The sequence below is a fragment of the Onthophagus taurus genome, chromosome 3, assembly GCF_036711975.1.
Source record: "Onthophagus taurus isolate NC chromosome 3, IU_Otau_3.0, whole genome shotgun sequence".
Taxonomy (NCBI): domain Eukaryota; kingdom Metazoa; phylum Arthropoda; class Insecta; order Coleoptera; family Scarabaeidae; genus Onthophagus; species Onthophagus taurus.
Window position 1 is genome coordinate 30,077,516 of NC_091968.1, and position 15,819 is coordinate 30,093,334.

A 15,819-nucleotide genomic window follows, 5' to 3' on the forward strand; every position below is an offset into this window, starting at 1 on the left:
TCGGGCATTTCCACCTTCGCATTCATTGCAGATCATACTTTCGACCGAGATTTTGATGACTAAAATTGGTCAATTAGCTACGGAGATAATTGATGTGTTTAATTAATTCGTTTGTTGTGTTTTAATAAAAATCCTTAAATATTTCGAATCGGGCATTTCGACAACAGCATTCAGCCAGACACAAACTTTCGATTGAGATATAAAACATTAAAATCCGTCAAACTATTCTCTAATTATAGTCGATTTAGTTTAAATTAATTTTTTAGCACGAGCTTTCACACGTGCATAAACAACGAGCCGAAGACGGTGTCATTCCGAGGGCTGTATAAACTTAGCGGGAGAGAATTGAAATCGAGCATTTTGTAATTTCGATAGAAGACACTATGACGAATCGAGTGACGTATAGATCTTGATCATCGGGTACATTGTTTACGAGTTATCACCACTTAAAGAAGGTCAATTTTGTGTTATTTTCGTGTATCTTCGCATTATTTTGGCGTTTTATCGAAATTCGAAAGAGTTTTCAAATCGGGCATTTCCACTTTCGTATTGGCCAAGGATTAAGCTTTCAAATGAGAGATTGTTTATCGAAATCGGTTCACTGGTTCTCATGTTATAATTAAAATACTATACATGTAAAATGCTATTTAATTGGGGGCTAACTTCACATAGGTGTCATTATGAATAATTATGTTGTAATCTCAACAAGTTTAGTGAAAATAACTTTTTATTTTGTGCGTGGGTATAAATTAAACAATTTGATTTTAGGATTTAATACGAAAATACATGGTTAACATTGCTTGTGTTGTCAGTTGTAATTGTCATTTGGTTAAATGCACAGTTTGTTGCCATCGTCACACGGGTTATTTTTTTATTATTATTTTGTAACCACGTACACGTCTTGTTTAATATTAATTTTTAATTAATTAACTATTTTAACTTAAGTAAGGTACTATTAAATAAGCTATTATACTTGTTTATCATTTATATTTACAATATAAAGATATTTCAGTCGTTTGACATATCAATTGATACACAATCTATTAACATAAAGTCTATTAACACACATTTGGTAGAAACAATTCTATCTAACGACAGGTAATTGTCGTTATGCATTGATAGCCTAAGAAATAAGGTTTTCATCCGTAAATATGTTGTAATCTCAACAAGTTTAGTGAAAATAACTTTTTATTTTGTGCGTGGGTATAAGTTAAACAATTTCAGGTTAGGATTTAATACGAAAATGCATATTTAACATTGCTTTGAACTTCCAAAAAGAAACGTCAAATCGCAACTTTAAAGTGATTTTTCGGTAAGTACTACACTTTTCCGCACTTTTTTTTTATCATTAACACACCTTTTGAGTCATTTCCTACCGATTAAAAAAAAATCATCGATTTTTAAGAGGGACAGGTATTCTTTAATTATTCCATCTTTTTTATTTTAGGATCGAAATCAAGCTGCAATGACAGTTTTAAATGGTCACGTCGTAGTTTGTCTTTTCGCCGATCCAGATTCACCATTAATCGGTTTAAGAAACCTCGTTATGCCATTGAGAGCCTCAAATTTTCATTACCACGAATTAAAACACGTCGTAATCGTTGGTTCGGTGGATTATATACGAAGAGAGTGGAAAATGTTGCAGAACCTCCCAAAAATCTCAGTTTTAAACGGATCCCCGTTAAGTCGAGCTGATTTACGGGCCGTTAACGTAAATTTATGCGATATGTGTTGTATTTTATCAGCTAAAGTACCTAGTAATGACGATCCAACACTCGCCGATAAAGAAGCTATCTTAGCCTCGTTAAACATTAAAGCAATGACTTTCGATGATACAATTGGCGTTTTAAGTCAAGTAAATGGCGATCAAGATGCTGGAACCCCAGTTGGAAGTCCAATCGTTCTTCAAAGAAGAGGTTCAGTTTACGGCGCTAACGTTCCAATGATAACCGAATTAGTAAACGATAGTAACGTTCAATTCTTGGATCAAGACGATGACGACGATCCCGATACAGAACTTTATTTAACACAACCTTTCGCTTGCGGTACCGCATTTGCCGTTAGCGTATTGGATTCGTTGATGTCTACAACTTATTTTAACCAAAATGCCTTAACTTTAATCCGTTCGTTGATAACAGGTGGAGCGACACCCGAATTAGAATTAATTTTGGCTGAAGGTGCTGGGTTAAGAGGTGGTTATAGTACCCCAGAAAGTTTAGCTAATCGAGATCGGTGTCGAGTCGGACAAATATCTTTATACGATGGTCCGTTGGCTCAGTTTGGGGAAACCGGAAAATACGGCGATTTATTCGTAGCCGCTTTAAAACAATTCGGAATGTTATGTATTGGATTGTATCGGTTTCGAGATACAAGTTCATCGTGTGATGCAAGTAGTAAAAGATATGTTATTACGAATCCACCAGATGATTTTCAATTATATCCAACAGATCAGGTAATTTTTTTTCTTATTTTTTTTTTTAGACAAATTAAATTAATTACATGTATTGAGATGTATATTTTCATATTTTTCGTCCTCCATAAATGGCGTCGACTTAAATACAGACTACTTAAATGCAAGTTTTTATTTTTCAATGATCATTTGATTCTTGCCAGCAATCCTCGACTATGAATGGATTTCGTTAGTCGCTTTTGTCGTAACTCGAAACGTTAATTAATTAATAATTAAGTTTATTGCTACAAAATCAGCATTACATTCCACAAACAATTAAATTTTAACAATACTACAATTACATATATCACATTACAATACAATACATTTTATTTCCTATCCCACCCCTCCCCATCTCCTCCCCGCATCTCCCTACGCTGCCTTGTCGCCACCACCTCCCTCATCCATTCTCTTCCCTCTGCCCTCTCCCCCAGCACCTGCTTCCAGCCGATCACCTCCTCTCTTAGCTCGTCACACTCCCTCAGTAGGTGCTCCAACGACTCCCACTCCCCCCCACATAGCCTACAACCCCTCTCATCATCTCTCATCCAATACCTATTCGCTCTCTCCTCATTGCCGCATCTGAATCTTGCCACCATCCTCTTCCCCTCCTCATCCCCCTCCACCGACAGGTACTTCGGCAATCCCTCCGTTATTATTTCCTCGTACTTAGGGTTGTACCTGCTCTCCCTTATCTGCCCCCTTCTTTCTTGCCTCTGTACATCTCTATCCCTGCTCTCCAGCTCTTTCCACATCTCAATTCCTTCCCTCCTTCTATCATCTACCGCTTTCACTGAGTACCCCACCCTTCTGAAATATTCCTCCCTTCCTCGTTGCCCGTAACCCCCTTTCCCTGCCTTAATCTCTTTCCAGCACTCCCCCAAAATTTTACATTGAGACCTCCCTTCAACCCTCTCCTCAAAATGTACCGCCCTTTTACCCGCCTCCACTCTTAACTTATCAACCTTCACCTCTTCTCTGACTATGTACTCCGGCGTCTCTTTTGCCAACCCCAAAACCCATCTCCAATACCTAGCCTGTACGCCTTCCAACAGCCCTTGCTCTTTCCACCCCCAAAGCTCCGCCCCGTACATCATAACACTTCTAATCAAGCACTCGAATATCATCTTCCTTTTTCCTATATCCCTTCCAAATAATCTCTCTCCCCACCCCCAGACCTGCCCCATCACCTTATTCGCCTTCTTGGCCATTGCCCTCACATGCGCGCCTTCCTTGTTGTCCTCTCTAAATCTGTACCCCAAATATGTGTACTCCCTCACCTCCTCTATCTCCTTCCCTTCCCACCTCCAATCTTCGCTCTTCCTTCTACCCCCTTTACAGAACTTCATAACCTTTGTCTTTCCTACATTCACCTCCAGAGCCTTCCCCCTAAAGTAACTCTCCAAACTCCGCATCATCACCTTCATCTCCTTCGCCTCTCTCGCCACTACCACCAAATCGTCCGCGTAAGCCAGTGAATGCACCTTCCTCCTCCCTACAACCACACCTCCCATCTGCCCACCGGTCAATCTGTCTTCCATGTCTGTGGTATACAAGGCAAACAGAGCGGGACTAAGTGGACATCCCTGCCTCAAACCCCTCGTTGTCCAGAACCTATCCGTTAACTCGTCCCCCACCTTTACCCTAGCTATCGTCTCTGCGTATATCTCCCTCACCCTGTTTATTGTCCCACCAGTAATCCCTCTCCTCCTCATCTCCTCCCATAACTTCCCTCTATTCACCTTATCAAAAGCTGCCTTTAGATCTATGAATAGGGCGTAAAGCTTCCCTCCCTTCCCTTCCAGCTCTTTATCCACCAAGTGCTTCAATATGTACACGTTATTCGAAACGTTAATTATACTCTGCCAAGCATTTGAGATTACTGTGACAAGGAGATATCACCAGAAATTTAGTAAAATGACGTGCATTTTTTATGAGACTCTCTATTACATTGTCTTTATGTATCATCCAAGTGGTTCACCAAATCATCTTTGTATATTTTTGTAGTTGGTTTCTTTTATCATATACAGGTGTCTCAGCGAAACCGGTCATTAGACGTTTCTGGGGTTCTGGCCAAACAAAAAATTTGAGAATGCAAACTTAAGTATTATCAATTACGTTCTCTTCATCTAAAATATTTTCAGATTTCTAGCACTTCCGGTTATACCGGAAGTCGCCACCTACTTTATTTTTTTAAATGGAACACCCTGTATATTTTTACATATTTGGATTTGTCTGTTTTGAAGGTTTATAAATAACCATACTTTTTGCAATTTGAACCAGCAATTCTCGAGTTATTCGAATTTTTCTAGAAAAATTTGCTCCAGCGGACATTTGTTCAAAAAATCATAGAACACTCAATTTTTGAGATATCAATTTAGGATTCAGAACATGCTTAAACAACATGATGGAGTATGGTTTGGTGCCGAGAACGGCTGTCTAGATCGTTTGGTCACTTTACTATGATACGTTAACTTTTCGAAATTCGGAAGCACCATAACTTCATTTTTTTAAATGGCACCCCCCATATTTTATTACTTAGTCGTCTTCGGCGTCTCAAATTACATCTTTTATATTCCATATGTCCTATGCCAAACATTAATAGTTTGAGAAATAATTAGGGTTTTTTGAAAAATGCTCACATATCATATGGATATTAACCTAGTGTGCCATGGAAAACAAATGTTTAATGACTTATTGATAAACGTCAAAGTCTAATTTAGGTTGTTTGATGCTTGTGAGTCTAAAACCAGTTAAAATGGATATTAATAACGTAAATAATGTTTATATAAATGAAGAAATCCATAATTTATTTTTTGTGCACGAAAAGTGCGACAAAGTTCTTAGTAGAACTTGCAGAATGTTTAATGAAAATTATCCACATTTATCTCCGATGACAAAAGGTAAATTCAGAGGTATAGAAGCAATTTTTTTGCATTTTGGACGAATTAATCACGTGTTAAACTGACCAAAAAATGTAGTAGATAATGCAACGGAAGAGGTGAATACCTTGGCTTATTTCGAGCCCAGTCCCAACACCTCAATTCGAGCTGCCAAAGAAAATCTGGGAATCATACTACGAACTTTGTCGCGCTTTTCATGCAAAAAAAATAAATTAACAATTTCTTGATTTGTGTAAATATTACTTTCGTTATTGTTATCGATTTTAACTCGTTTCAGTACTAATATTAAGGGACATAACAGATAATTATTAGCTCACATGCATCAAGTGACGTAAACAAGTGAGTCTTTGACAAGAACTCATTGAGAAGGCTTGTTTTTCATGGCACACTAGGCTAAATATCCATATGATATGTGTGCATTTTCCAAAAAACCCTAATTATCTCCCAAACTATTAATATAAGGTATGGGAAATATGGGTTATAAAAGATGTAGAATGAGACACCGAAGACGATTAAAAAATAAAATATGGGGGGTGCCATTTAAAAAAATGAAGTTATGGTACTTCCAAATTTTGAAAAGTTAACGTGCCATAATAAAGTGACCAAACGATCTAGACAGCCGTTCTTGGCATCAAAACATACTCCATCATGTTGTTTAAGCATGTTCTGAATCCTAAATTGATATCTCAAAAATCGAGTGTTCTATGATTTTTTGAACAAATGTCCGCTGGAGCAGATTTTTCTAGAAAAAATCGAATAACTCGAGAACGGCCGAATCAAATTGCAAAAAGTAAAGTTATTTATAAACCTTGAAAACAGACAAATCCAAATATGTAAAAATATACAGGGTGTTCCATTTAAAAAAATAAAGTTGGTGGCGACTTCCGGTATAACCGGAAGTGCAAGAAATCTGAAAATATTTTAGACCAAGAGATCGTAATTGATAATACTTAAGTCTGAATTCTCAAATTTTTATTTTCGCCAGAACCCCAGAAACGTCTAATGACCGGTCTCGCTGAGACACCCTGTATGTATATGAGTGATGTATTTTACAAAAAAAAATGTTTATAATTTTTTATTACTTTTAGGTATTTGTGTTAATGCAATTCGATCCTGGTTTAGAGTACAAAAATATTCGGGGAAGAACCGGAACCGGACAAGGTGGTGGTACAGGAGGCGGTGGGACAAATAAAGACGATAATTCCTGACTATTGCTTTGTAGCGCCCTAACTGATGGTCCCTATTCTTACATTTAAAAACGAATAGGACCGTCGATAAAAAAAACAAAATCCAATACCCTTTATTTAACATCTCTATTTTCCCCCAATTTTTCAATTCCCCTAGTATCAATTAAGTATTAATTTAAATAAATGTTGGGTGTTGGTTTAAAGGGTGCTACTTTGATAAAAAAAAGGACTATAAAAGGTTACATCAAAAATATTAAATCATAAAAGGACAAAAATTAATGGATTTTGACAAAAAAAACCATAAAAATATTGAATAAAGTGATTCAGTGCCACAACTTGAGAGGGAGTAAGAGAACTGTTATAAAATCTGCTTTTTTACGTCGACATGTTCATAGGTGCAAGGATATTCAAAAATAATAAAATTATTATAAATAAAATAAATTTAAAGTAATAAAAAATAAAGAAATCTCTAATAATAATTAAAAAATAAAAAGATATAACGATAAATGTTAGAGGTGGGCTGATATTTTTGAAAAAGACCTAATTACATTATTAAAGTAAATATAAAAGTTGTTAAATGTTTTGTTATTTGTTGGTTTTTTATATTATTATTATTATTAGATACGTTTTAATAATACATAATATATAAATATAGATTTTTTAAGTTAAAATAATTAAAAAATATTTAAAAAAAAATACAGGAATTGTTATTATCTTAAAAATTATTAGTTATGTGGGATACCAAAAGAGTAAAATAAATTTTTCTATTGTGATACTGTATATATTAGTTAAAATTTAAAATTAATTAAGGAATAATATGGTTTTGTACACGTTTGCAATTCGCATCACATTCTAAGTAACTAATTAAGTAATTAATTATTTTCTTTATTGCAAATTCATTTCAAAAAATAAACGCCCCTTCGTATTTCTCTAAAAAATTCTTAAAAAACGGAAATAAAAGTGTCTTCTACATCCGATTTTAACATTCAAAAAGTCAAAAAATGTATATATTAAATATGATCATATATTTAATTATATTTCATGTTTGTATACTTTTTGAATTCATTAAAATAAACTCGAAAATCAAGCTTTTTGACACGATCTATATACGTATAGCGTTTTATTAACGAAAAAAAAAACGAAATTTGTATAAATGGCGAAAAATAATGAGTGCTCACCGCACGGTTTAATAGAAATCGTTCTCAGCATTTTTCTGCTTGTTTCTTTAGAATATTTTAAAACATTTTATACAAAAAAAATCAATTAACAATAACAGGAACACAAACGCCCGCTAAAAACTATTGTAACTCTGTGCTAGGCGTAAACAATTAAAATTTAAAACAAGAAAAGAGTATAATGTTGTTGATGTTACATAATTGTTAAATTTAAAATAAAAAATGCAGACTGTATATAAATTAAAAGATGAAATTAATAAATATTGTACAATATTTGAGTAAACACTTGGTTTCATTGATACACACAGGACTCGAAATGCTTTTAGATACCTAATGCAGTCCCAACTTCAAGAACAAAGCAGTAAATCCACATCTACAATAGACTCCATTAATTGCAAAAAACGAAGTCGACAAATGAAACTGTGTGTTACGAATAAAAAAACCGAGTTGTCGGAAATTGAAAATGATCAAATAGATCAAAGTTAAATTAAAATGATAGTAATTGATTACCAGCCTTTATCAATTGTAGAAAATCCTGGGTTTTTGGAATATTCTAAAAAGTTACAGCCACTATACAAACCACCAACTAGAAAATTGTTATTTTCGAAAATATTACCTAACACATATAATCAAATTTGCGAAAAAGTAAAAATATTAAGTTGATCATGTCGCTGTAACTACTGATATATGGACTTCGGACAGCAATAAAGCGTATTTGACAGTAACTAGTCACTTTTCTTACGACGACTTTATACATAATGCTGTTTTGGCAACTAAAGAAATACCGGAAGCCCATACTGGTGTAAACATTGCGTCTGCTTTATCAGAAATTTTTAATGTTTGGGAAATTGACTATAAAATAATTAGTATTGTTAGTGACAACGGTGCTAATATAAAAAATGCCATAATTGGGCAGCTTCAAAAAGAAGCCAGTAATGCGATTAATAAAAAAATGTAGAGCATTGGTAGCTCATTTTAAGCACAGCACAGTGGCATGTGAAAAATTAAAAAGCATGCAAAAACAAATGCTATACCCTGAAATAAAAGTAAAACAAGATGTATCTACTAGATGGAACTCTACTTTAATTATGGCAGAAAGACTATTAGCGATTAAATACCCATTATCAGCCGCCATTACATCGCTACCAAGAGCTCCAGAATTTATTACAGCAACAGAATGGGATCTGCTGATAGATGTGGTATCCATTTTGAAGCCATTTGAAAAAATAACTATTGAATTATCAGGCGAAAAATATATAACAATGTCTTTAATTATTCCTCTTATAAGATGTCTACAGCATTCGCTAAACAGCCGCATTCCTAAAACGACCAGTGCAGAATCTTTAAAACTTGTTTTACAAGATAATGTTAGAACACGACTTGGGATCTTAGAAACAAATTTACTTTGCTCAAAAGCAACGTGTTTAGATCCTAGATTTAAAAAAGCAGCTTTTAGTGTTGCAGAAAATGGTGACATAGTTCAAAAATTAATTATTGAAGAAATATCCTCTATTTTACAAAATAAAGGTGAGACAATTGAAAAACAGACCATAGAAACTACAACTGACAATACTGATGATAAAGAAAACATTTGGTCACACTTTGATCACTTTAAAAAGTATTTCAACACCATGCACGACTGCAGCATTGATGGTTACACAATATTTAGAGATCTCGCTTGTAGCACGAACTCAAAATCCGATTGAATTTTGGAAGCGCTACAAAAGTGTACTTCCTGAAATATATCAACTGCATAAAAGATATTCATGCATTCCAGCTACCTCAGTTCCTTCAGAACGAGTATTTTCCAAAGCTGGACAAATTATAAATGAACGCCGAAACAGACTCTCTGGGAAAAACCTCGACATGATTATTTTTTTAAATAGTAATATAAATTTGTTTAATTAATATATTTGTCATTTTTGTCATACATTTTTACTAGAATAGTGTATTTGTTTTATAAATAAATTATTTAACGTGTACTATTTATAAAATTAATTATTACTGAATTATAATGCACGCCAAAATCCTTATTATGTCCATACTGTCCATAGTTTCCCTCACTTGATTCAACTCATTACTTTGAGTCTCAGTCAACTATCAGACGATTGTTCATTGTATGATCAGCGATTCTTCTAGAACAGCTGAATGAATAACTTGCATTCGACTAAAATGAAAATAATTATATTTTCATTTTATTTATTCGTTTGCTTGATAATCTGTTTCAGAAATCAACGAATATTATGATAGTCATTCAAACATTCGAATAAATTCTATAACATCGATGTATTCGAATACTTGACAACAATCGAATTATTCTATAGTGTTCATAACTAATCGAATATTCGAATAGTTGGTAACAACAATCGAATTATTCGAATACTTACCAACTATCGAATTATTCGATAGTTTTTATTCGATAGTGCCCATCACTAATAAAAACCATTCCTTACCTAAATATGTTGAGGTAACATAATCTTGGTACATATCCGAATCAACACATACATTTCAATGAATTCCTTCGATAACATCCTGAAAACGTGACTAATAAGATTCAGTGGCAAAATTGAAAGGGATATTAAACACCCAATATTCAAGACCTAACCTCACTTTTTTAAATAATTTCATAATTGAGTGGGTCAGAAGGAAAGTGAACTAAGTCTATTTTTTTCTAAAATTTAGTTAAGAGTATACTTAGGTCCGTTTGAATAGTTATAATTTTATGTGCTGACTTATTCAATACTTAGTTCATCAGGTTACCAATAATGTACGCTAGTTCACTTTAATACTGAATGATTTCCACCATTTTTCATTGAAAAAATGAACCAAGTCCAAGTAGCTTAAGATTCTGTGATAAAGTGGGCTAAGTCAGAACTCTCAACTGTCGCTGACAGCTCTTTTTATAATCTGTCATTGCAATCTTCATGTGAATTTTTTGTGTGGTTAATTTAGTGATGGATTTGAACACAGGTTCTAATAAAGAATTCGAAGACTTAAGTCTTTCTGACCATGGTATGTACATAAACAGTAAAAATTCGTTATAACACTCTTCTAAGGACATAAGAAAAAGAGCGCCATAACCGGGAAAACGCTATAACTGAGAAATCATAAAGATGCTAAAACTTAATTTTAAATTTCTATCCGTTTAAACAAAAAGTTTACTTTTGTAAAATCCGAAAACCACAACAGATATGTTTATTTTCAAAAAGAGACGGTAACAAATATCTCCAATTATCTCCATCGAAGCATTATAACCGGGAATTCGGAGCGTTATAAGTTATAACGAATTAGTTTTGTGTGGAAAATCATCATTTGGGTCCGGGATCACAGAATAAGAGCGTTTAAAACCGTGAAAACTTATGAACGAGAGCGTTATAACGAAATTTTACTGTGTAATACACACGTTTCCAACATAATAAAACTACTATAGATACTATTTTAGATTTTTGTAATAATAATAAAGAAACAGTATCAACTGTTATTTCGTCAGTTTCGCTGTTAGATATAGAAGAATGTAATAGTGCTGATGATGATGTACCTTCTACTTGCACTAGTACCAGTAGAAAGAAAAGATATAAGCAAATAGGTCGTAAGCGAGAAAGAGATGAAGATCCTTGGAAACAAAATGTTAATAAGTTACTCAGAAATAGTGGTTAAGCCTACACTACGCGTAAAGGTAAATCCATACCGGCAAAACAATTTAAATAGAATTATGATTGCAAGTGTCCAGCGAAATGTAAAGATGAAGTGACGGAAGAGCAGCGCGAAATGTTTTTTACTTCATTTTGGAAGCTTAAAGATTATTCAAAGCAAAATACATTTCTACGAGGCGCTATAAAGATCAAAGTACCACAAAGATCTCGTATTAGGGATGGAAGTACTTTTGAATATTATCTCGATCTAAAAGATAAAAGCACTTTAATTTGTAAGAAATATTTTTTGAATACCATAAACCTCAGTTGGGGTAGGGTGCACAGGTGCTTAACAAAACATAAGGTACATGCTGTATTGGATGCATTTACCAGCCACTACACACGTCATCACAATCCTAATAGGAAATATTTAAATTCCGAATTGTCAATAAAGAAAATGTACGAGTTGTATGTAGACAAATGTCAATTAGAAGGAAAAATTCCATGTAAGGAAAAATATTACTATAATGTTTTCACTACAGAGTATAATTTGCATTTTAAAATACCCTACAAAGACACATGCAAGAAATGTGACCAATGGAATATTGCTTTGGCTTCAGAACAGGATCTATCTATTATAACAAAAATAGAGACTGAAAGAAAAATGCATTTGTCTCAAGCAGAAAAAATTAGAAATGAGTTGAAGAATGAGGCTTCACAAGTTTCAGAAAATTATTATGCTTGTACATTTGACTTGCAGAAGGCTCTAGCATTTCCAAAACTAACCACGTCCGTCGCTTATTATAAACGAAATTTGTACATGTATAACTGCGGTGTTCATCCAATTAATTCCGGACCACCTGAAATGTTTGTATGGAATGAAACAGAGGGAGGCAGGGGTTCGCAAGAAATATCTACAGTGCTTTACAAGCATTTAAAAAATAACGCTAAAAATTGTACAGAAATAACTTTATACTGCGACACTTGCGGAGGGCAAAATCGAAATATTAATTTATCAGTGCAATTACTGAAGCTGTGCAATGAAGCGTCTACTACAGCCAAGACAATTAATGTGATATTCATGATATCTGGGCATTCCTATCTGCCAAATGACGCTTTATGAATGCTTTATGGCCAGATGACTGGATTAAAATAATTAAAAGCTCAAGAAAGAAAACGCCATATAAGGTCACTGAGCTTAAATTCAATGATTTTTTGTCAACCAAAGATTTATTAGAGCACATTACTAATAGAAAAATAAATATCAACAAAGAACCTGTAAGTTGGTTGAAGATTCAACGACTTCAGTTCAAAAGAGGACACCTATTTTCAATATTTTATAAGGACACAGCTGATAACTTACTTCCATTCAAAGAAATTAACATAAAAAGAAACAACAAAAAGGGTAGAAATCTTTCTTCGTTGGCATCAATAGATCAAAAACCGCTCTACAACGCTAGGCGCCGTATAACTGATATTAAGAAAAAAGATATGATTTCATTACTTCCTTTCATACCTCCAATCTACCACAACTTCTATAAGTCATTACCTGTTCAAACGAATACTAGATCGAGTGAAATTCCAGAGGAGTGTAATGACACCGAACAATATGACGTTATTTATGAATGATTGTGCACATACGTAATGAATAAAATTGTTGTTTTTTCTAGTATTTTAATTTCTTTTGTGAGGTTAACTCTTATAAACTGTACTACTTTTCTTACATTTTCCTTAAGAAAAATGTTTCTATAAAAGTAATTGTTATTACTTTTTCACACCGTATTAATAGTTGGACTTGATCGAATTGCGGTAAAAAAAAAATCAGAGTAAAAGTAAACTAAGTCCACATTTCTTTTTTTTTAACCGGTTGTATAGCTAAAATAATGAAGTTTCTTTTAAATAACACCTAAGTAACAATAGTGTAGATACTTATTTATAAAAAATATCAACTTTAAAAATTTCGTTGCCTATTACAAAAAATTAGTAAATGGATCGAAATCAAACGGTCCGTTTTCTCGAAACGAACTTAAGTGGACTTGGTTCACTTTACTTCTGACTAGGGATGGCCACGATGTATCGATGTTATAAAAAAATCGATTTTTTCGTTTCGATATTCGATGTTTTAAATCGATATTTTTTCTTGCGATTATATCGGTATATATCGATATTTCATTCGATATATTATTCGATGTTTTATTCGTTGTTTTATTCGATATATTATTCGATGTTTTATTCGATATATTATTCAATGTTTTATTTACTGTTTTATTTAATGCTTTATTCGATATAAATACATATTATTTGATGTTTTATTAGATATTTTATTCGATGTTGCAATTTTCTAAAAAGTTTGTGTTGAGTTTAAACCGTTTGAGATTATTTTTAATAATAATCGTTATAATTAATTCGTTTATTATAACTGGAAAAGATTGTTGGTGGTTCAAGAAATTATGAATAACCTCAAACCTGTCTATTCCTGTCTAGGATCGAGTGAATCAGCGTCGATTTTTATACCAATACGGGCTGTGATTGCGGTTATACATTGTGAGCTGTGGTAGTCTATCGATCGAGACGATAGTCTAGTCGTCTAGAGCTCATGTCAGTGGTGTCGTGATTGTCGTGAATTGAATATACGTTAAAACAGTATTGCTAATATTATTATTTACTTTCCGATAGAACGATTTAGTAAACTGAGAAGGCGATTGATTTTAAAAATATGGCACCACCAAAAAGTGTAGTTTGGAAACACTTTAACAAAACAAAAGACGGATATGCGGTGTGTCGTTACTGTGAAAAAAAAATAAAAACATTAGGTAACACCACAAATTTGATAGGGCATCTCAATAGATTACACAAAACTATAATGAAGAAAAGTGTTGAACAATTGGGATCTGAAGAAACGATGGATATATGTTCAGAAAGTGATCTTCCTGGAACTTCTCAACAAGATTCTGATGAAAGTCGGCCATCGTCGGCAAGTGCAGTTACAACTAATACAAATTACATGCGTCAATCATTAATTACGAAAAATTGTCAAGAGATTAAATCTTTTGGAGAAGGTGGCGAAAAATTTAATGCCATTACAAATTCTATTTTATTTATGATTTGTAAAGACATGCAGCCATTCAGTATTGTGGAATCTGAAGGTTTTAGACAATTAATGAAACTTGTTGTGCCTCAATACAAAATACCTAGCCGACAAACTTTAACGCGAAGGCTAGATGCAAAGTATGACTCTCTGGAGTCAGTTGTTAAGGTAAAGTTATCATTTGTAGACAGTGTTGCAATTACGACTGATATTTGGAGTGATACTATGCAAACCCGAAGTTTCCTGGGAATCACAGTGCACTACGCAAGTGATGGCAAAATGTTTTCCTTTACTTTAGGAGTTTGTGATCTAGAACATCGCCATACAGCAGAGTATTTAGCCGAAAAATTAATGGAAATGTGCAATCAGTGGAACATTCCAAAAGAAAAAATTACTGCAGTTGTAACCGATAATGGGGCTAACATAGTTAAAGCAGTACACATAGCATTTGGGAAACATGTTCACATGGCTTGTTGTGCACAAACATTAAACTTGGTGGCTGAAAAATCTATTGACAATACGGGAACTTTAAAAGGATTGATTGGTAAAGTAAAGTTAATCGTTACGTGGTTTAAACACAGTATTGTTGCAAGTGATGAATTAAGAACACGGTCACCAAAAAAACTTATTCAAGAAGTTCCAACTAGATGGAATTCAAAATATTACATGCTAAAACGCTGCTTGGAACTAAGATCTATTATTAATGAAATAATTTAAAATATAGATACATTTTACTTAAAAAAAAAAAAATCAAATAAAAGACATCGATGTTTTTTATATCGAGTAAAACAGCGAATAGATCGAATAAAACATCGAATAATATGTACAGGGTGTCCCAATTTCGATGTCCGCATAGGCTATCTCCGAAACTAAAAGAGATAGAAAAAAAGTAGCTTACATGTCATGATCTCGTTTTTCGAGAAAATGTTAATGCCGAAAACTCCGAACAGCTATCGTCTTTTGTTTACCCCCTATCGGCAAAAACTGAAAATTTTGCGAAAACGACATTCGCAAATATCTCACTTATTATCAAAGATGGAGTATTATAAATAAAACATTATATGGGCTACTTTTTACGAAGAATTCAGTGGCGTAGGTAGAATTTTTTTCCCATCTTTTATTTTCGAGATTTTAGACGTAACTTTATTTTTTTAAATGGAAACCATAGTTGGCTATGACTTAAAATAATTTGTTATTTTCTTCTGATAACAAATATATATAGTTTGTAGGGTATATTTCTTATGGTTATTGAATAATTAACAAAAATTCATTTTGTTCTATCTAAAACTAATGTATGTATTTAAAAGTTAATGTTGCTATGGTGATAACCATACATACTATGATGGAACATAATGTATCAAATAATTGCCAAAGTTTGTATTTAA

At 33.3% G+C, this 15,819-nt stretch overlaps 1 protein-coding gene across 30 annotated transcripts in view; it reads left to right on the plus strand.

Annotated features, from left to right (window-relative positions):
- LOC111418609 (calcium-activated potassium channel slo) overlaps positions 1-7,997 on the plus strand; it is a 73,290-nt gene extending 65,293 nt beyond the window's left edge. For all 30 annotated transcript variants that reach the window (XM_023051197.2, XM_023051184.2, XM_023051183.2 and 27 more), the window contains 2 exons: positions 1,448-2,452; positions 6,441-7,997. In XM_023051197.2, coding sequence (XP_022906965.2) covers positions 1,448-2,452; positions 6,441-6,560 — 1,125 coding nt within the window. In that variant the 3' untranslated portion in view covers positions 6,561-7,997. The remainder of the gene's footprint in view (positions 1-1,447; positions 2,453-6,440) is intronic.
- Positions 7,998-15,819: the final 7,822 nt, after the last annotated feature.